This window comes from Hevea brasiliensis, chromosome 13 (genome assembly GCF_030052815.1).
Source record: "Hevea brasiliensis isolate MT/VB/25A 57/8 chromosome 13, ASM3005281v1, whole genome shotgun sequence".
Classification (NCBI taxonomy): Eukaryota; Viridiplantae; Streptophyta; class Magnoliopsida; order Malpighiales; family Euphorbiaceae; genus Hevea; species Hevea brasiliensis.
In genome coordinates, this window is record NC_079505.1 from 89,616,407 (window position 1) to 89,637,470 (window position 21,064).

Here is a 21,064-nt window from a genome sequence, read left to right on the forward strand (position 1 = left end):
TATCTAAGTTGCAGTCGCGTTTACGTGTTCCAATACGACACTAACCATCAATAATCCATTGGCATTTAAACATGTAAAAAATTTCTCAATTATATAAATTCTCTTTTTTTATTTTAAATAATTTTTTAATTAAATCTTTATAAATATATAAATATTTAATATCTATTACATTTATATACTCTTTACAAATTTTTAACTCATAAATTAATTTTTGAATTGATTTTAAAAATATAATATAGTATTAAAATATTGATTATAAAATAGAATAAAGTCACATAAATAGTCTCATATTACTTAAATATGTCATACCTATCACTTTAAAAACTTTTAACTTATGATCTAATTTTTTAGTTTAATTCAAAAAAAAATCTCTTAACCACCCTTAATGTAATAATACTCATGCAGTGCGAGATCAAATAATATCATCTATAATAAATAATAGGCCTCAAGCAATACCTTTGTCGAAAACTATATTAAGATCAAATTACGAGGAACATATCAATAGATTTTAATTTAAAATTTTATATGCAAAAAATAATATTTTTTATAAAAATAAAAATTATTAATTCTTTAATTTAAAATAATGAATCTCGTATACTTTACAAATATGAGAGTATAAATACTTTATATACCTAATAATTCCTCGAAAGAACATGTTGAATAATATGACAATTGACTTCAAGTATCCATTATGACATTTGTTGTATTTTTGTCTAGGTGTCATGATGGGCAACAGAAAACCTTCATCTCAAACAATTAAACAACATTTTTTTAGGAAAAAAATAATTAAACCGTTTATGGATGTAATTAAATTAATAATTTTGATATTATTCTTTTCATTATTTTTCTTTTAATCATCAATTAAGAAAATAACATTACGTCTCAAACTTATCATATGTATCCATGTCATTTTTAATACATGATGATGAGATTTAATTTAATTAAAATTAAGATATTAGTGTTTTAATTAATAAAAGAATTCTTATAATTAAATTAATAAGCAATGTTAGGGTGCGTTGCCAACAAAAAGCAGCGCAGCTGCTTCTTTTGGAGAAGGGCACAAAAAATAAAAATTGTCTCATAGTGGAGGTTACCAAGGGGATTTGGCCAAGGGTGGATTTGGAAATAAAACTAACTGAAATTAGATTGCATCAAAGTAAAAAAATAAAATAAAATTGTAATATGTTGTAATTGATTAAAATTGAATAAATTAAAATTAATATCAAAAGAAATTAGTCATTGAGAAAAATAAAATTTAGTATTCTCAATATATTATATAATTAAATTTTGATCTAGACAGTTTAATTTTAAATATAATTAATTATTTTTTATTAAAAAATAAAAAATAATTAATCATTTAATTTAATAAAATAAATTAAAATCAAAATCAAAATCAGAGTCCTAAAGAATTAATTTCAATCCTCTAAACTTTAAATTAAAACTATTGATTTAAACCCATAATCCCATCCATATCTGCCCTTCACCAGGTCTAGACACTAGGGTCATTTTTGGAGGTGGGTGCTCTATTTATCAAAATCCAAAAACAACGAGTACTTGGTGCTCTTTCCTCGTGTTACCTCGCATGTGATATACCCATATACGAGTTCTCTGATTCTCTCCCAAGCCATGTCACTCTTGTAATAAACCTCATCTTCACGAGGGCATCAAGGTCAACCAAATTAGTGGATAAATGATGCCAACTGCGCTGCTCTAATTAATGGCCTCTGCCTCAACTCTTAAGAGGAAAGGAAAATGGTTTTTACTATTAAAGTGTGTTCTTTATTTATTTTTTGGAATTATTGTTTACTTTCTTGCCTTGCTCACTAGCATCAACAACGCCACTCTTTGCAGCATCTTTGAGGGGAGAAGGCTTGGAGAGAGATTGGTTTTGCCGCTTTTTATGGTTGTTCTGATCTTGTTCTGTGTCCTAGTCTGATATATTCTGCTTTTGCCAGTGGTTTATTTTTTGTAAATATTATCTTCTTCAGTTGGGTGGTTTCAAATTCAAGAATTATCTAAGTGTCTAGTTGCCAGATTTGATAGTTATTCTTGTTTTGTATTAATAAATTCCTGTATTGTTGACCCTTTTGGATCACATGGATTTGGTCTGGCAGATAGCTTCTTGATTTCCCTACATTTTTCGTTGATCTGATCGAAATAGCAAGACTGGATATTTTATTTTCGAAGTTTTAATCAAGAACGGAGAAGAAAATGGAATCCGATCTTCAACATCACCATCATTTCCTTCATGATCATCAACAACACCAACAACATCACCAGAAACAAATGAACTCTGGCTTGACGAGGTACCAATCTGCGCCAGGCTCGTATTTTTGTGGTTTCCTAGACAGGGAACTCTGCGAAGAGTTCCTTAATAGGCCAACAAGCCCTGAAACAGAAAGAATTTTCGCAAGATTTCTGGCCAATTCTGGTGGCAAAACAGAGAACATGTCAAACCAAAACTTCGGAGTAATTAAGCAAGATTCTCCAGTGAGAGAAGCAGTGGCACAAGTTAATCAGCAAGCTCAGCTTATGGCTTCAGTGAATAATAATGATGCGAGGTTGCATCAACAACAACATCAGCAGCAGCTGCTGCGGCAACAGAGCAATTATTCCTCCTCTTCACGGAGTTTTTATCAAAACCAATCAAGACCACCGTTACCAGATAAGAATTCAGGTTCTGGTGTGGATTATAGGATGGTGGGAATGGAGCGGTTGCCACAGATGAAGAGTACTACTAGAGGCAGTAATTCGAGTCTTGTTCGTCACTGTAGCTCACCTGCAGGACTTTTCTCCAACATAAATGTCGAAATGGATAATGGTATATTGTTGTTCTTTTCAGTTCGATAAATTTCATGTTTTCTTTTTCAGTTTCCTCGTATGCTTTTCAAATGGCTTATATGAACTAACCAATCAACCAATGCTTTAATTTTTCCTTAACAACTTGTGTTGTTTATAGATATTTGGTGTATTAAATTATGTTTAAATTCCTTGTATTTTTCTTAATAACCAATGATTAGAACAGGCAAGTGGAGCTTAAAAAATTATTATAGTGTATAATAGGCCAAGTTGTTTGATTTTGTGGTTCTAAATGCCAATAAGATGAGAGTGAACTTTCTAGTTATTGCCTGTTGAGAATTTTAAGTTTTGGCGATTGGTAGGCTATGCTGTATTGAGAGGAATGGGAGATTTTGGAGCAGGTAATAGAGAAACATCTTATTCTGCAGCTAGTAGGCCGCCACCTCATTCTTCAGGGCGAATGAGTCCAATTGCTGAAATTGGGAACAAAAACATTGGAAAAAATAGCCCTGAGAATAGTGGTTTTGGTGAAACTCGCAGCAACAATTATGTCACAGGTTTCCCAATCGGTTCTTGGGATGATACAAGTGCCATCTCTCCTGGTGCTGGTGTAAAAACACTAACAGATGATGATAGGACTCTTTCTGGCCTAAATGCATTCGAAACTCTGGTAGCACGTCCTTGATCCGTGTGTTATTTATTTATTCATATAAAGAAGAAGTTCTTGTAATTCTTGTTACTGAACAGAGCGGAGATTCGAGAAATCACCCTCCCATGTTGGCTCATCACTTGAGTTTGCCAAAAACCTCCGCTGAAATCTCTGCCATTGAAAAGTTTCTGCAATTGCATGATTCTGTGCCTTGCAAGATTCGGGCTAAGCGTGGATGTGCCACTCATCCCAGGAGCATTGCAGAGCGGGTAAGGACTCTTCGCCAACGATCATTTCTTTAAGATTTCTTATAGTTGCTTATATATCATATCCATGCGGATTATGCGTAGGTGAGAAGAACTCGAATTAGTGAACGAATGAGGAAACTACAAGATCTTGTACCTAACATGGATAAGGTAGAATGTTCAATTGAAATTAAATTTCTTCCTTCCATATATATATATATATATATATATGTACATATCTAATAGTTGATGTGTAAACTGAAATCTTTCTCAATTTTCAGCAGACAAACACAGCAGACATGTTGGATTTGGCTGTTGACTACATTAAAGACCTTCAAAGACAGGTCGAGGTATGTTACCAAGAAATCTTTGAAACAAAAACCCATCAAAGGCGCTGCAAATTACAATGAGTCTTCTTCACTTGCATGCATTATTGCTTCATTTTCTTTGTTCTTTTTTCTTTTGGGTTCTTTCAGACACTATCAGATATTCGTGAAAAGTGTACGTGCACAAGCAAGCAGCAGCAGCAGCCGCCGCCCTAGCAGATGCCCAAGAATGACTTGGTTATATGTATAGATTATTTAGTAAGAATTTGCATAAGTAGATGGTGTAAAATACAAGCTGGCTTATGTTTTGTACTAAAAAAACACAGAGATATGTAATAGCCAACTCAAACCTATTGCGAAATAGAAAAGAATAGGGGTACAGCGGTAGCTTTGGTTGTATGTTATAAATTAAATGTGTTTCTATCAAGTTATCGAGCTTAACCAACTTAAGGTGAGCTTATGCGTTTTATGGAAACAGACAATAGAGATTTGGTTTGCACGTTTCTTTCCTTCGCTATCTTTTGTGTAAAAGAAAAGTTGTGCACTTTACATCTTTCCACGCTGAAGTAAAGAAAAGGTGGTTTCAATGGTTGTCTTGTCCTTGTCCATTGTGGATGTAGCCACGTGGGGGCTACTTGCTCTCTTTTGACATAGGTTGATCTGATCTGCTTAAAATGAGCTGCTCCACTCGTTTATGTTTGTTTTGTCTTGTAGTTGGGTCAGTGTCAAAAAAACATAGTGTTTTCTTGCCCCATTTGGCCTTTCCATTTTGTTTCAGCTGTGTTCTGTTTTCAATCCCGTTATGAGAAAGTGGGTTTTTAGTTAAGTGGCAGTTGAGTACTTCTTCATTGCCACTAAAAATGATGGATTGATTCCCCATTCTCCTTTGTTATATTACCCGCTAGGTTAATTTTGCACGCTTTTGATCAACCTCTTCATTCCGAATCATTCAACAGCATCATCTCCGGTGGTTGCACTCTCTTATAAAGTTCCCAAAATGGATAAATTGAGGGTGGGATATTGGAGATTCCTCTTCTAAAGCAAATAATAAAATGTTTGGCAGAAAATAATATTTTATAAAAGAAAAAAATAAAATATATAGCGTTGTTCATTTATAGAAAATTTTGATATTTTTGTTAAATTAAAAAAATGAAATTTATATACATATAAACTAATGTTCTAAATGGAAAAAATAAAAAAAAATTAATTTTTAATTTTTCAAAATCTAATCAAAATTTTAGAAACAAGTTTAAATAGCTTTCTATTATTTTCTTTTATAATAAAATTTTGTTTTTTTTAATTATTTTTAATAAAAATAATAATTTTTATATAATTAAAACTATAGTATGTATTTTTTTATAATTAGAATTGAATAATTATTTAAATAAATTATTTAGAATGATAAAAAATTAATTATATTATATAATTAAAATTTATATTTTTCATATTTCCTCTTATTTTTTAACAAAGTAAAAATTAAAATTTGTAAAATAAAAAAAAATTATATTGTAAAATTTATTAAATAATTAATGATGATTGCTGAACGTTGAGTTGATAGATGGTGACAGCTGGATGCAAGGGATGAGTCACGGTCTAGTTGGGCCCAATATGTAAAAAGAAAGTGAGTGCCGTGTCATTGATGACCTCAGCAACGCATCCCTAAATGCCATAGTCCTTTCTTGCTCCCCAAAGGAAACTCTATCTTCCGCAAGCTCATACTTATCCTCACAGCGGAAGGCACTACCTTTGGCTTCCTTCATCTTCACACCGCACGCACATTCATTTTGCGGACACAGACAGGGATATCTTCGCCAATTTTATGTCGTTTTGGCAAGGAATTCCGCCCAGCATAAACGCAACGGGAAGAATTTTTTTCTTAAATTAAAATTCATATTAGTGATAAATTTTTTTTTATATTTAAATTCTTTTTTTTTTTAATTTTCATTATTTGTTTTTTAAATATTAGATTGACCCGCATAAATTTATTTTTTTTTGGTTTTTTTTTGAATAACAGATAAGAAATAACCATAAATACACAAAGCCAAATCTAGAACATGGGAGTCCAACGTAATCATGCATCAGCCAAGCTTGAGCTTCTAGAGAAGGCGCAACGAGACGACGGACACCCAGAGACACTGTAGAACCCAGATGAGTTCAGAAATTGTAGATCGATGAATTATTAGTGAATCTCATTTCTCCAACTTTCAATTTGAATCTCATTTCACCATGATTTAAAAATTTAAGATAACTATAATTTCATTTTTAGTTTAAAAAACTGTAATATTTTATTTTTATAAAATACAATTAATTATTTTATTGTATAATAAAAATATATTTACATAATTAATTATATTATATGTTCATTGAATTGTAATATTACATAACAGGTTCATCGAATTTATATTTTTGTTTTTATTATAATTATTTAATTTGTGACAATAAGTTTAATTACTCAATTAATTTTAATAAATTATGTTAATATGTATTTAAACATGTATTTAATATTTGCTATTCTTATTTTTATAATATTAGGTATCTTATAATGATATAACATTGAATTGTATATCTAAATCCTCAAATAATTGACTGGTAAATTATTTAACCATTCGATTATTTAATTGTGTTATTTGACTATTTAACAGAGCCATTTAATACGATTTTCTAGATGGTCATTAATAAGGAAATCAGTTGTATATCCTATTCATTTGCCTCTTAAAAAAACAAAAAAAAAAACTATGCATAAGCAAATCAAGTATTCATTCAAGCAATAATTCCTAATTTCGAATTCAAATCTGGGAAGGAAATCTTGAAAAATACTAACCAGTAGAAGACAAAGAATGGATCCAAAAAGAGAAAAAGGATAGACACGTGTCAAATATCCAACTCCGAGTAACGTTCTCCTTCCATGGTTTTAGTTTTCCCTCTCATGCCAAAGGTTTGAATTTACACAAAAATATCATTCAAAACTTGGAAACAATTTTAATGCACCTTCCAAAAAATTCAATATAGCAATCCCTGCAATCACGCTCCTCCTCCTTCTCTCTTCTCGCCATGGATGAAGCAGACCCCCACCTCGGCTCTAGCTCCGGCTCGTTTCACCTGCTGCCTCCTCCTCCTTCTTTAGTCTCTCTCTCCCCTTTTTCTCCCATCCCCTCCCCGGCCTCTCGCCGCCTTTCCAGTCACTTCATTCCTAGCCGCCCAGTCCCCTCGGCTCGACGGCTTGCTTGGGTCTCTCTCCAGGGAAGGATTCTTAATGCGGAGGAAGCCAGCTCGGCTAAAGCAATTGGGGGTGGCTTGAGCCGAGAGCAAATACTTGCCTGGGAGCTGCTTAGTCCAATGCAAAGGTTCCTCATTGTAGCCGTGATCGGCGTCGCTGTTGCGGAGTCTAAAAAGAATAGGCTCATTTTGCAGCTCAAAAAATCCGTGGAGCTTAGGGTTAGTGATTGTACATTAATTTCATCAATGGGTTTGCAATTTATTCCCATTAATTAGTCCGTAGAATTGGTTTAGACAAATGGGTATCTTTCATATTTTCAGTTTTGGTTGATAGTTTGCTTTTGCTTCATTTATTTCGAGTTAATAGCTTATTTGATGCCCTGATGGATGCTTACCCTCTTAAAGTGGCAGTAGTTATGATAAATTAGAAGTAATTATCTGCTTATGCGTTCATATATGCAATCACTATTGGGATTTACATTATTAATGACTTAATCTTATAATACTCTGAATCATATATTTGATGTATGATTTTGCCCAACAGACAATAAAAATCAATTTGGATTTCTTTTATTTTATCTAATTTTTATCAGCTGAACGTATTGCAATTAAACGTCTTTCTTCGCTAATGAGACTTTCTCTGATGCTAATTTTATGATTGAATTTCTTCATCAGGGATTTGAATATTCTGATTTCAAATACATTTTTTGCTCTCTAACTTCTCAATTTTTAAAATGGTTGCAGATTTGATTATGATGTTCTGATTAATGTCAGTCAACAAGTTTAACATAAACACATAATTACTAGGGTTTATCTCAATAATTGCTGCTTTGTATGTGGGGCTTCTGTTAAAGACAAAGTTACAAGTATTATATTGTCTATAATTTAGTGCATGTTTGCGAGGGTGGATTGTAAGGTAACAAAAATGGATCCAAAATGTACAAAAATTCATTGTCATAAGAAGCCTCAATGAGATAACAGTGAATATAACTCCTTTTAGCTTTGTTGTTTTTAGGATCAGGTGCTATCAAGAATGCAACAGAAGCTAGACGACCTATGCGAGCAGGTGAGTAGCATTAAGAACCGTGCAGGAGTTGAAGCCAATGCATCATTAAACAAGAACGTAAAATCACCATCTAGTGATGCTTTTGGCTGCAATAACATTAAATTTGTTGACTGCGGTTGTTGGCATTGTGATCATCACCAAAACCTTTTTGCCGGCTTCATGGTGAGGCTCATACTATGTAAATTGTAAGTTTGAGTCTTATTTAATGTTCAGTAATGATAAGCTTAGAGTTGGAACCTGGAATCTGCATTCAAATACTAAAATTTATTTCCCATATTTTATTGTCTTGTACAAGGGCAACTCTGATGTTAAAATTTCCAGAGGGGATGAAGTGTTGCAGTATAAGATGCCTTTACTAAATGATGTGGAACAAGAGGAACGGCGCATGTCAGATTTGTCAGATTGGGCTTCAAGTGTTACATCAACAGCAGATATCCAGGTTTTGAAATATACAGATGTTATAGTTACCTTGCATAGGTTCTTCGTTAGTTATATAATTCACATAGATGATTGATAAGACATGATCAAAACTGAACTTTTCATGGAAGAGTTCACCTCATAAATCAGTTCTATAGTCAATCTTTTGAACTCCAAATGAGAAGTTGCTTGTTCTGGAGTTTCTAAATGTGCATTCTTTTTTCCTCCTCTATGTGACTTTCTATTCACTGTTAATCGTTTTTTTATCGTAGCAAAGCAAAATTAAACTGCCCAAACTTTTATGTTTTTTTGCTTCAGCCTTCAAGGCAAAGAGTGTATCATCCAAACTATATGGCCTCACTATGTTAGGACTGATGAACCTAATGTTGTCTGATATCAAGCTGTTCAATTAAATAGGTACAAACATTCTTTCACAAGTCACAAAGATAGAATATGGTTTTAGAGTTCTTATTTCTGGTAAGTAGTGTTAGTAGTATGCTCTAGAGCATATCGTTTAGTATGTATCTTGTACATATTTTATTAATAAAAGGCAATTTCACTTTTCCGTTTACATAATGTATTTATGTGTAATAGAAAAGATCCATTAATATTTTATTAGAAATTCTATTATTAAATTGTTAAGAATATGAGTGACGGTATTTCTAGCACAAAGTATCATAAATTAGTTCACAATCGAGGATACTTCATAATAAGGACATGATTTATCCAAAAAGATTGTAATCATGTTTGTTTCCAATGTATTTATATGAGATATAAACAAGATGGAATGGTGAGTTTCATGTCATATAACAAACATGATAGGCACTTATACATAATAAGTAGGCCGAACCAGTGACGCATATGACAAGCACATGGAGTTTACTCTTGTCAATGCATTGTCATATATCATATCAGTGCATATAGTTTTTAGACCTGAGATAACACAGTTATCTTGTATATAGGTGGTTTGAGTTTGATACTGCTTTCATACTTGTACTGTGTATGGGTATATGGGCATGTGTTGGCTTCTACTAGTTATATATGGAGGTAGGTATTGATCAAGATGGAATCTGTTATCCTAAGTAAATAGGGATAAAGTCCTACGTTCATTCAATTGTTCTTGATGTTTCAAGTTCTTAGCTAGGACAGACAGATTTAGTTAGAAAAGAGTTTCCGACAAGAAAATCTAATTAATGAAGAACTAGAGTTAAAAGAGAACATAATATTCATAGCAAATGGGGTTTGACATAAACCATGACTCCAGATCGAATTGGAATTTTGTAATAGAGAGATTCTAGTGCATGGTAACATATGATTATAGGTTCATTTAAAGGTATTCCTTGTTACTGATTGGGTGGCCATGACACGCTATGCTCGGTGTCAACCATTGTCTATGAGATGCCTAAAATGATTTAAAGAAATCATTTATGGTAAGAAAGAGTTATGATGATATTAAGAGTTAATATCATATCTCATTGCCAATTAGTGATGAGCCTAGTAAGTCACACACATACATAAGTTAATCACCAAGTAAAATGTGATTTAATTGATTAATTAAAGAGTTTAATTGATTAATTAAATATGTTTGATTTACAATAAGATTGCAAGGTCCCTAGCATGGCTTGAAACCAAATTTAGGTTATTGGATGTATAGTATAAGTTAAATTTATATTTAAAGTGTTTAAATATGAATCTAATTGTGAGAAATTAATTAATGGAGATTAATTAATTGATTTATATTTGATATAAATTGATTAGAAAAAGAGAAATAATGATTTTGGGTTGAGAACTCAAAATTACAACATAAGGGTAATTTAGTCATTTCACAGAGTGACATGTGGCACCAAGAGATGGTAACACATGACATTATATAAGTTTGCCATTTGTCTTCCTATCATGCAAGTTGATCAAAGTTAAGATTAAATCTAGTTTTGACACTTGATTTAATGTGATTAAGTCAATTAAAAATAAGATGTAATGTGGTGATGACATGTGGCAATAGGTTTAAGTGATGACCTAATTATAAAAGGGAAAAGAAAAGAAGAAACAACTCACTCTTCTTTGTCTCAAAGTTGCCACCACTTTTACCACTCCCTCTCCTCTTCTTCTTTTCTTATCAATTCAAAGAAAATTGCCCAAATTCCTTTGAATTAAAATTGCTAGGAATTAGTTCTAGTGTCCTATACACATCTACAACCTCTTTAAAGGTAAGAACCCAATTTATAATTGGTTGACAAAGGCTTGAGAAGCAAATTGGGGGCTGCCCATTGGTGATCTTGGTGTGTAAAAGCTAGAGTGACAACATTTGGGGTCCTAGGTGCTTCCTAAAGGTGGTAATTACATCACTAGTGCATCAAAAGGTTAGTGCACATATTCTTCTTTCAAATTAGGGTTCAATTGAATTAATTTGTTGATTCAAAAATATTAAATGGCAAACATAGATCCTAATACATATTAAAAGTGTTCTAATATGCAATTGAGTATTGAAATTAATTAGACACATAATGAATGTGGCAAGATGCATGAAACTCTAGAAAAAAATTTTGAAATTCAATGCTCTAATCTAACCATTTACATGCTTCCGTTCCTTCAAGTAGAAGACATAGTCTATCACAATGAAGTCAACGAGTAATTCTATAATATTCTACAAGTTGGCCATTCATCTACTGTCTATTATTAGGATCATTTTGTTGCATGAAAAGATGCGATACAGTGCTGGTTCTGGTTGGATGTGTTGTGCTTGGTGCCTTATTCTGTCAAACTTAGCTTGCCTTGCTCAGTCAAATTTAGCTGTCCGCTATGAAGCATGGTCAATGATTTTAAGAACAGGGGTTAAAAGAAACTAGTTCAAAGGTTGTGATGGAAACACATCAGATCCAACTGGTATATGACTAAAATGTAAATACGAGAGCAGAAAGATGTAGCAAACAATTGACATGTCCAGTCCAGTGCACATAAAGAAATTGTGGATGCTACAGTAGAGCTTGAGGGCATCTGTGAAGCATGGTCAATGATTTTGAGAACAGGGGCTAAAAGAAACTAGTTCAATGGTTGTGATGGAAAGCATCGGATCCAACTTGTCTAGTATCCAACTAAAATGTAAATACAAGAGTAGACAGATAAGCAAATGATTGACATGTCCAGTCCAGTGCAGATACAGAAGTTGTGGATGCTACAGTAGAGCTTGAAGCATCTAAGGTCTCTTTTGTGCTATGTTCTCCTAGTCAAGGTGTCTAAGCAGTAAGCAGCCCGCCAGATGTGAAGCAAGTTGCTTTTGGCTTCAAATAGTACATGACGTAGGAGAGATCCTGCATTTCCAAATAGATATCTATTGTTTAGCGGTTTAGGCATATTATAGATGTACATGTTGCTAGGAAACTATATGATTTTGGTCCCTTATTTTATCTTAGAATCCCAAGCAGCTGTTTAGATTGGGAGATACCTGATTGCTGCCAGGTTAGGTTGCTTACACTGTGCATAAATTTTTTGTTATTGTGCATTTTTATAGCTTCTTGGTTAATTCTATATCATTTACATCTTAGTGTACTGGAAAATGGTTTTATGAGTTGATTGCAGTATACCCATTGGGGATGGGTATATTGGTTATTGGAATCCATAAGAGCTGGTAAAAACAAATCCACAAGTGGTTCCTACTTTTTATCTCTATGGTTATGGTGAACTAAGTTCACCTTAGAATCGAATACTCTCTATTGTATCAGGTTTGAATTTCTGTTAAAGTCATGAGGTGTATCTATTACAGATGAACACATCTGCAATTGACCAAGATATCTTCAATCTCAAGAGAGAGTGTGATGAGAAGGATGCCACCATAAAGGAGCTGATTTCAACTCTTCAGTCAACTAATATGGCAGGCTCAAAGGTATTACTGTAGTTATGTTTTATACTCATCAAATTTTCTGTTTAATTTATTTAAATACAATTTCCCCTTGATAATAGAGAACTGCAGAGTTGGAAGATATTATTCGCAGGAAGAACACAATGATTTCGAAACTTAGGAAGGACTCGATGGTGTTGGAACAAAAGGTGAGAAATTGGTGTTAACAGCATTGTTTCTGTTGAATTTGGAGAACAAGTTTGAAACAGTGAAAATTCCTCTTATGAGAGTTAATGCTTTGCATATGCTTTATTGTCTTAATCTTTATAACAGATGTCAAGCATTGGTTCTGTGCCGGAAACAAGTTAAATGTGTAAATTCTTTGCAAATTTTTAGTTTACATAAATAATAATGATTAATGTACTGGCATGTATGAGCATTCGCAATAATTCATAGATTTATAATTTATATCCATCTGATTTTCATGTATCTGATTATAACTGGCGTGTGATCAGTAGTAATTCTGAGAGTTACGGTCACAATTTACTGATTCCTCATATGATTAATGAAATTTGTTGCAGTTGGTCCAGCTTACAAGGCTTCGGAGAACATCTTCCTCTCTGCCTATATCAGACAGTTGGGAAGTACCATTTATGCTGGATAACATAGTTTATGATATGGACAATAGTACTAGCCCTTCCTCTTCCGATTCAGACTCTTCTCCTGGGAACAGGGCGCAAGCTTCAGTTATTAAAAATCAGGTGACCTCGATTTATCATAGTGCAAATAGCCCTCCCCAGCCAGCTTTGGTTTCCTCTCATTTGAACCAACAACAAGCTGATATTGTCCCCATTCAGGAGACCCCTCTTCAAAGTAGTGACCTTGCTCCAGCAACAAAGCAGACATCAGCACCATCAAAGACGTTGAGTTCTTTGGCAAGATTAAATGAACAGCAAACAAAGTCTAGACCAGTAAGTCCTCTTACAGAAATATCAATGAATCAGAAGTCCAGTAAACTTTCTTCTTTGAGGCCAAAGCAATTGTCAACTAGTGGGGAATTTACGAAGATTAGAAGGCGAATCCAAACTACATCTACTGATGCAACTCCAAAGAAGAGATGGGTCTAGTAAGTAATTCAAAACTCTAGCAGTTCAATATTTAATTTTCCATAACAAGGTTGTAATTTTTAAATTCCATCAACTAGTTACAGAAATACTTCAGTGAGGTCCTTGGAGTCGAGCCTTTGATTAAGAATTTTTAATTGCACTGGGACAAGTAAAAACTGGCATAATATCATATCTCTATAAGTTTGAAAATGGCTTTAGGTCAAAAGTAAATGATGACTGTCATGAAATCAATGAATGAATGCTGTAACAATGGCTTGAAAATTTGACTTGCTTACAAAATTAGAAACCTGAATTCCCATGGTCAAGCATTGAATCCTTATTGCAGCAATGTAGTAAATCTGCATCCAACATTTAATCGTATCCAGGGCAAATGAGATAATTATTGATAGTAGTTGGTGGATGTGGTTTCTGCACATGCTTGGATAGGTTGAAGTTTATGTGAAAGGATATTTTATTGTTTCTGCTTTTTTCTTTTTGTTGGCAGGTTTATGTGGTACATATCTATTTTGAGTAGAGGATCTAGCAATTTCAAGACGAATGCCTATTGTCAAAACTTAAGTAGAGCCCACTTCATCTATGTTCAAGAGCCATGTTGCTGATAAATTCATGTAATTGCAGAACTACAGTACTATGTTATGGTTAGGTCTGAACGAAGTCTTCATTTTTGAAAGTAATATCATCCCTAGTAATTATGGTCTAGTGGAAATTTGTTTACTTTTGATGGTGGTGATGGCCATTTTACTTTTGGATCGACTCGTGAAATTTGAGTTAATTCATCATATTTCAGATATAATCCGACACAAGTTGATCTTTGATGCAGAAAAAATCACCATGATCAACCATCATATCCAAGTAGTGGGTATTGCTTTTTTATTTTGTTTCTTTGGGAGGCTGATTTAATTTCCGGGTTCACATGACTGATATCGCTATGGCTGTAGAAGTATGAACTGAATTTGAATGAATAAGCCTTTTCAAACCTGGGTTTAACTAGGGCATTAGTCATAACTTGTTCACTTAATTTTCAAATTATTAGATACGGATTATATAATGTCATGTTTAAATCATATCTAAAACTAGTCAAAATCTCCCATTCCTCAAATAAGTTGCCCTTTTGGGAGGAGATTGATATTGATTATTGACTCTTTGGGCCAAGTCAATTATCTTCGAGTTGGCGTGGTCCAAGTCAAAAGCTGTAATGATACTAGAAAAAGGAAATAAAAGGTTGCACTTGCATCGTATGATTGAATAAATGCTCGTCCCTCGCCGCGTTTTGCGAAAACTCGTCCTAGGTCAATGTACGCCTTACAGCTAATTTCACATTAATGAGAAAATTTATCCTCATTGATGTTTCATAATTTTAAAATTAAGAATAAACCTCATTTATCATCAATAATTAAATAAATTTAATAAAATATTTAAAAATTAAATTTTCCAATGATAGAAAAAAAAAAAAAAAGCCAAGAAATGATGTCAACTTGCCCTTAATCCACCGTAAAAGTTGAAATATTTGGATCCGTCATCGGCATTCGGTATCGTGCATCGAGGATGATGGACTCGCACCTATTATTTAGCCCTTTAATATAGGTCCCGTCACTCTTTAGTCATAAGATTTTGGCCTTCCCACGTCATATCCCAAACCACTTGGCACAAAAGCGCGTGAATATATTTAACCAAAAATCTAGTATGTGATTCCCAATAGCTGGGCTTGTCGTTTAATTCTCTGGTCAGCAGCGTTTGGTATTGCAAACCTCTATTTAATAATAGTCATTAGTCAATTACTGTCCTTGGAAACTTCTATCCGTGGGTCTGGTCTGAATTGTATTTGGCAGCATGGATGAATCGCGACTGCATCATCATCATCATCGTCATCATGCTTGACAAAACAACATCTCCCATCTCCATTTGCATGCCAATTTAGAATTTGGAAATTTCTTTATATGCAGTAGCTACCTTGAAATTGGCTTATCTCCCTTCACTCTAGCTTAAACCCTCTTTCTTTAAGCATTCTGATTCATCTCTCTTGATTCTCGGATCTTCGTATTACTTTTGAACTGATTCTCTCCCTCTCTCTACCTCCGTTACCTATTTGGTTGCGGGATTAACCAGAATCGAAACAACATGAGCATACCATCAAGGGACTAATCGTTGAAAACCGGACCAAAAATGACCATGGACCGAACTTCGCCACCAGAAACCCCTTCCAGAGACCCCAAACCTCTCATAGTCCTTTCTATCGAGTGCCTCAAAGGTAGCTCCAAAGCCGACGAATGGACCGGTGACATGCTCCAGACCGGCGATATAGTTGAAGAAATCAGGATAGGGTCAGGTTCGTCTTCAGGAACCAGGTCGTCTCAATCGTTTAAGGCTCCGTTCAAGAACGGAAAGAGCGGGATCCAAAAGATTCTTCACGCCTCATTTAAGAATAAAGAGACTTCTATTCTCGTTCGAGTTAGGCGAGGCCGGGACGAGTTCGCCGAGTTGCAGGCGTGCATCGTGCCTGAGTCGGGGTCTAAAAAGCAGTACATTTTAAGGTCTATTACGGATCCGAATTATGCAGTCGGGTTCTCAGATCGATCCGAGGCGGACTGCTTCGAATTGCAAGGTGAGACTGAGACCAGATGGATTTTCAATTTCTTTTCTCTTTATCTTCTATTTTAACAATTTTATTATTCTCATTTTGTTGATTGCACGCGTGCTATTATGTGAGAATTTTATTTTTAATCATATCATCAATGCTCCAATGAGGTTGAAGCTTAACTAAGCAGCAGTTTAAATTAGTATAATATAAATATAATTATGTTAGACTAATGATATTAAAGTCGGTAAATTTCAAATTTAAATTTTAATTAGAACTTAATTAAAAAAATAAAATTATTTTACAACACATTTTTTCCTTATATCATATCAGTGCTAGGATGATTTTGTAGAAAGCTCATGAGAGGCACAGTGAGATTGATGAATTAGAATTTCTCCAGTTGGCCTATTTGGCATGTTGTTGGTACTTGGTGTATTGCTTAATTACCTGTCTCCTTTTGAAAAAAAAAATTGTAATTTTCAAATTCTCTCTCTTTGGTAGCATATCCTTATTTCTTTATTATCTTCAAGTGCGTGATTATCATGACATGCTTTTGGACTAGCTGAACTAGATAAGCCCACATTTTCAATTGTGTTTTGTGTTAGTGCTTTTGACATTATGTTTTTAATTTTATCAATTTGGATCATTAACCTTAATAAGCGTTACAAGAGAGTATACTTTGTTGCATGATGTTTGCGGATGATATTGTTCTGATAAATGAGACACGAGAAGGAATCAATAGAAAGCTAGAACTTTGGAGAAGTACTCTAGAGTCGAAGGGTTTTAAGTTAAGTAGAACATAGACAGAATACATGCATTGCAAGTTCAGTGAAGGCCAAACTGGTGATAGGGAAGGAGTTAGTTTGAATGGAGTGATACTGCCCCAAAGTAATCACTTTAAATATCTAGGCTTAGTTCTTCAAGTAGATGGGGGATGTGAGGAGGATGTTAGTCATAGGATTAAAGCCGGATGGTTGAAGTGGAGACGTGCACGGGAGTTTTATGTGATCGTAAGATTCCCAATAAATTGAAAGAAAAATTTTACCGTACAGTGACAATTGAAGATAAGTTGAGAGAAGGGAGATTGAGGTGGTTTGGTCATGTGAAGCGTAGACATACGGAGGCTCCAGTTAGACAAGTAGAGCACATTAGGTTAGAGGATAGAAAGAAAAAAAGGGGTAGACCTAAATTGACTTGGAGGAGAGTAGTACAACATGACCTAGAAGCATTACACATTTCTGAGGATTTAACCCAAAATCGTTCAGAGTGGAGAAAGCGAATCCATATAGCCGACCCCAAATTTTTGGGATAAAGGCTTAGTTGAGTTGAGTTGAGTTAACCTTAATAAGCGTTACAATCCTATTTTGTTAAACTTTTGTTCAAAATTGCAATTACTTTATCAGCATAGAGCCATGGGGTGTACATCATGTTGAGAAAAAGCTAATATGGCATGAATTCCAAATGCAGCATCAGATTGCTTTAAGTTAGTGGGTTCATAACTCTTGCTTAGTGACTTGCACGTTAACTAGAATAAAAACTTTGCAGATTCAAGAAGCTCAAGAATTGCTAGTGCACTATCCAGGGCTACACTTCAAGATGGATATGTCTCGTATCCATGGATGAGGAGGATGCAGGAGGTGCTACCTATTCCCAATTCAAGCTGCTTTCTTTCTATACTTTTCCTTCCTAAAGTTTCAGATCGAGTTGCTTCCCGGTACAATGACCTGGATGACACTCTTGCAAGGGCAAATACATGGCTGTATGCATCTCAGGCCTCTGGGGTCCCTACTGTTTTCATGAATATTCAGACAGAGTCCCTGCTTACAAAGGTAGCCTCCCTAGCCTCAATTACATTAGATTGGTTTTACATCACCGTATGTGAAAGCAAAGATTAACATCATCCCCAAAATTGTTGGATTGATCAGTGTTATATTCTTGTATGATATGATATGAAAGCGAGTTTAAATTCCTTTTAACAGCTCTGGGTGCCCTCCAATTGGTTTTGTGATTATTGAAATGTATTTCTTTTCCATTTGGGTACAGATATCTGGAGAGACAGCATCTTCTACCGTGAATACTGGGTCATTATCTGATTTGTCTAATATAGCACATGTAAGCTTGTATGGTTTTGAGGATTACCATGGGGTTGATATTGGTGTCGTTAGGGCAGTCCGTCTCTGGTATGCACCTCTATGCGGAGAGTTTGCAATAGAGATGAAAATAAAAGAAGGTGATTCAAAGCTTGGGTTTGCTATTAGTCGCACAGAAGAGGTATCCTGTTTAACTGTCCACATATTCACTTCGATATGTTGCTAGATTTATATTATGGCATTTAGGAAAGTGTTTGTTAAGTGTTCTGTTGTTTCAACAGGGATTTATCTACATTTCATCAGTTATTGATGGTAATGAAAATGTACCCTCAACAAGGTCAGGGCTCAACAATCTGTACAAAGAAGCTAAGAGTGCATCAAGATTGCTGGTTGTTTCCAGAGTGTCAAACCAGAAGGTCCTTCCTTGGATGGTTTCTTCAACAGGAGCAATACGTTGTTATGATACTGTTTCGCTAAGCCAAAAACTTTCGCTCCATCGGCATGCCAAGACGCCTATACTGATTCATGTTTTCTTATGGGACCGAACATTGGCTACTCCAAGTACAGGCAGTGCTAGGCTTAGGTCTATCTCCCCTCCCATCATGTCATTGCCACCTGAAATTCAATTGGCACGCCATCCTAGTGAGAATCAAATACTTCCTATGCCACCTGAAGTCCTTGATGAGGGTGGAGTGATTAGGGATGTGCCAGAGATTAGGCTTGAGCGTGACACGGCTGGAGAAGTCTCCTTCAGATTCCATGATTTTTCACTTCCAAACAACTGGGTGTGAGTATGACTAATTCTTCATTATGCTTCCTCGTCAATTGATCATTGTACATACGGAAATTTCAAGATCACACGAGCTTGGATCAAAGATGGCTTAATTTAGAAAATTAGGAATAAGATCCTAGAATTATTCGAACTATAGAGTGCAAAACCAATACCTCGATGTCAATCATCACCTTGTACCTGTTATGTCATTTTCTATATAATTGAAGAGTTTACTCATGTTTCTCTTTTCAATGATAATTTAACATTTTGTAAATTCTTGCAACTTTATTTCCTTATTCTATTTAGTTATCACTCTATAATTAGTGTCATTTCATGGATTATTTGGGTAGGATATAATTTCCCTTGTAACGTATGATATGGATGAAATTATTAATTTTTAATGGGACAATAACAAAGTCCTACCTTCAGCCTACTAAAAAAAACAGAGTCCTAAAAATAGACATGCTTTTATAATTAAGTGCCAAATACAATTTTTTTCCCGATATTCTACCAATCTCTTGAGAAAAGCACATGATCCACATACGTAGTCCTGAAGAATAACTATAAAATACAATAGTGATTTTATATGGATAATTTTATATTAAAATGAAAATTTAATAATAAACAAATATTTATATATAATATATTTAAAAATTATAACTATTAGATAATTATTTAAAAAATTATAATTATATATTTATTTTTATTTTATTCACATATCATACTATATATATCACTATTTTATTACATAATTTTTTTTATTCCATTCTAAAAGTAACCGTAATTATTGGTATGCCCTGCATACGTGTCGGTCTAGTTTGCACATCCCGAACCGTCGATTCACGGCATTGAGGGATGGAAATCAACGGTCCAATAGCTATGGTTACGACAGCGGTTCAATCTCGTCCGTGATGTTACTTGTTTCTTGGCAGAAAAAAACAAAATCCGAGTGAAAATAAGAGAGTAGTGTCGACGAGGTGGTCTTAGTTAAAGTCTGTTAATGAATTAAGCGCATTGGATCGATTCTTTGAAATTTCACGTTATGTGACGAGAGTGTATATATATAATTATATAAAATAAAAATTTTAATTTTAATAATATGTATTACTTGTTAAAAAAAATAATTTATTTTCCTGATTAGGAAACGAATACCATTGGCTATTTCACATGGCACACGGATTGTAATCCGTGGCTCTCTTTGTTAAAGATTTTCAACCGTTGATACACACAAGAGTCCACGACCCAAATCTTGCCCACCATAAATACCCATCGAAATGCTAGTTCACTCGTCGTTGTCAATTTTCTTTCTTACAGCCATACATTTTCTCGTGAAACAAGCACTCTTTAATTTCTTTGTTTCTCTAATGGCTCGCACTAAGCAAACTGCAAGGAAATCAACAGGAGGGAAGGCTCCACGTAAGCAGTTGGCGACCAAGGCTGCCCGGAAATCAGCTCCGGCGACTGGAGGAGTGAAGAAGCCTCACCGTTTCAGGCCAGGGACAGTGGCATTGAGAGAGATCAGGAAGTATCAGAAGAGCACCGAGCTTTTGATTCGCAAGCTTCCATTCCAGAGACTGGTGAGAGAAATAGCTCAAGATTTTAAAACTGACCTTAGATTCCAAAGCAGTGCTGTCGCGGCTCTTCAAGAAGCTGCTGAAGCGTACTTGGTGGGGCTTTTTGAGGACACTAATCTCTGTGCCATTCATGCCAAGAGAGTCACAATTATGCCTAAGGACATCCAATTGGCGCGTAGAATTAGGGGTGAAAGGGCATAAATGCCTTTCCATTTAGGTCTATGCCTCTGTATCTTGCTTTCCATCTCTATATGTCTCTGGGCGCCAATTTTCTGTATTTTGGGCAGTAAATCTCTGGAGATTTTAATGAGCAATTTCAAATTGGCTTTCCATCAATTCAAATTTCACATAAATTTTCTTTTGAATTTACCTA

The 21,064-nt window shown here is 34.5% G+C and overlaps 4 protein-coding genes across 7 annotated transcripts; all 4 read left to right on the forward strand.

Annotated features, from left to right (window-relative positions):
• Positions 1-1,539: 1,539 nt before the first annotated feature.
• On the forward strand, positions 1,540-4,518 carry LOC110641971 (transcription factor bHLH122). 3 transcript variants are annotated; one of them, XM_021793880.2, is made up of 7 exons: positions 1,542-1,903; positions 2,115-2,821; positions 3,162-3,472; positions 3,547-3,717; positions 3,799-3,864; positions 3,975-4,043; positions 4,170-4,518. In XM_021793880.2, the coding sequence occupies exons 2-7, from the start codon at positions 2,212-2,214 to the stop codon at positions 4,233-4,235; spliced, it is 1,293 nt and encodes a 430-aa protein (XP_021649572.2). In that variant the 5' UTR covers positions 1,542-1,903; positions 2,115-2,211; the 3' UTR covers positions 4,236-4,518. The 3 variants fall into 3 exon arrangements, with proteins under 3 accessions (XP_021649574.2, XP_021649572.2, XP_021649573.2); XM_021793882.2 differs by having other exon boundaries at positions 1,540-2,821; positions 3,978-4,043; XM_021793881.2 differs by having other exon boundaries at positions 1,544-2,821; positions 3,162-3,469.
• Positions 4,519-6,768: 2,250 nt separating this feature from the next.
• Positions 6,769-14,394, forward strand: LOC110641944 (uncharacterized). 2 transcript variants are annotated; one of them, XM_021793844.2, is made up of 8 exons: positions 6,772-7,454; positions 8,251-8,463; positions 8,597-8,740; positions 12,479-12,598; positions 12,676-12,762; positions 13,135-13,314; positions 13,411-13,679; positions 14,165-14,394. In XM_021793844.2, coding segments are annotated over exons 1-8 (1,398 nt in total). In that variant the 5' UTR covers positions 6,772-7,070; the 3' UTR covers positions 14,166-14,394. The 2 variants fall into 2 exon arrangements, with proteins under 2 accessions (XP_021649535.2, XP_021649536.2); XM_021793843.2 differs by having other exon boundaries at positions 6,769-7,454; positions 13,135-13,679.
• Positions 14,395-15,456: 1,062 nt separating this feature from the next.
• LOC110641972 (uncharacterized) lies at positions 15,457-19,391 on the forward strand. Its single transcript, XM_021793884.2, has 4 exons — positions 15,457-16,282; positions 17,801-18,084; positions 18,299-18,526; positions 18,627-19,391. Exons 1-4 carry the CDS (start codon positions 15,844-15,846, stop codon positions 19,134-19,136), a joined length of 1,461 nt encoding a protein of 486 aa, XP_021649576.1. The 5' UTR covers positions 15,457-15,843; the 3' UTR covers positions 19,137-19,391.
• A 982-nt stretch (positions 19,392-20,373) lies between these two features.
• On the forward strand, positions 20,374-21,027 carry LOC110641960 (histone H3.2). The gene has a single exon (XM_021793862.2). It carries the CDS (start codon positions 20,392-20,394, stop codon positions 20,890-20,892), a length of 501 nt encoding a protein of 166 aa, XP_021649554.2. The 5' UTR covers positions 20,374-20,391; the 3' UTR covers positions 20,893-21,027.
• The last annotated feature ends 37 nt before the right edge of the window (positions 21,028-21,064 follow it).

Bases quoted from the DNA above. Each gene is read 5' to 3' on its own strand.
- LOC110641971 (XM_021793880.2), top strand. From the start codon at position 2,212: ATGGAATCCGATCTTCAACATCACCATCATTTCCTTCATGATCATCAA. The intron at 2,822-3,161 runs GTATATTGTTGT...GGCGATTGGTAG, and splicing joins AAATGTCGAAATGGATAATG to GCTATGCTGTATTGAGAGGA. The intron at 3,865-3,974 runs GTAGAATGTTCA...CTCAATTTTCAG, and splicing joins TTGTACCTAACATGGATAAG to CAGACAAACACAGCAGACAT.
- LOC110641944 (XM_021793843.2), top strand. From the start codon at position 7,071: ATGGATGAAGCAGACCCCCACCTCGGCTCTAGCTCCGGCTCGTTTCAC. The intron at 8,464-8,596 runs GTGAGGCTCATA...GTCTTGTACAAG, and splicing joins ACCTTTTTGCCGGCTTCATG to GGCAACTCTGATGTTAAAAT. The intron at 8,741-12,478 runs GTTTTGAAATAT...TATCTATTACAG, and splicing joins CATCAACAGCAGATATCCAG to ATGAACACATCTGCAATTGA.
- LOC110641972 (XM_021793884.2), top strand. From the start codon at position 15,844: ATGACCATGGACCGAACTTCGCCACCAGAAACCCCTTCCAGAGACCCC. The intron at 16,283-17,800 runs GTGAGACTGAGA...AAAACTTTGCAG, and splicing joins GGACTGCTTCGAATTGCAAG to ATTCAAGAAGCTCAAGAATT. The intron at 18,085-18,298 runs GTAGCCTCCCTA...ATTTGGGTACAG, and splicing joins CAGAGTCCCTGCTTACAAAG to ATATCTGGAGAGACAGCATC.
- LOC110641960 (XM_021793862.2), top strand. From the start codon at position 20,392: ATGCTAGTTCACTCGTCGTTGTCAATTTTCTTTCTTACAGCCATACAT.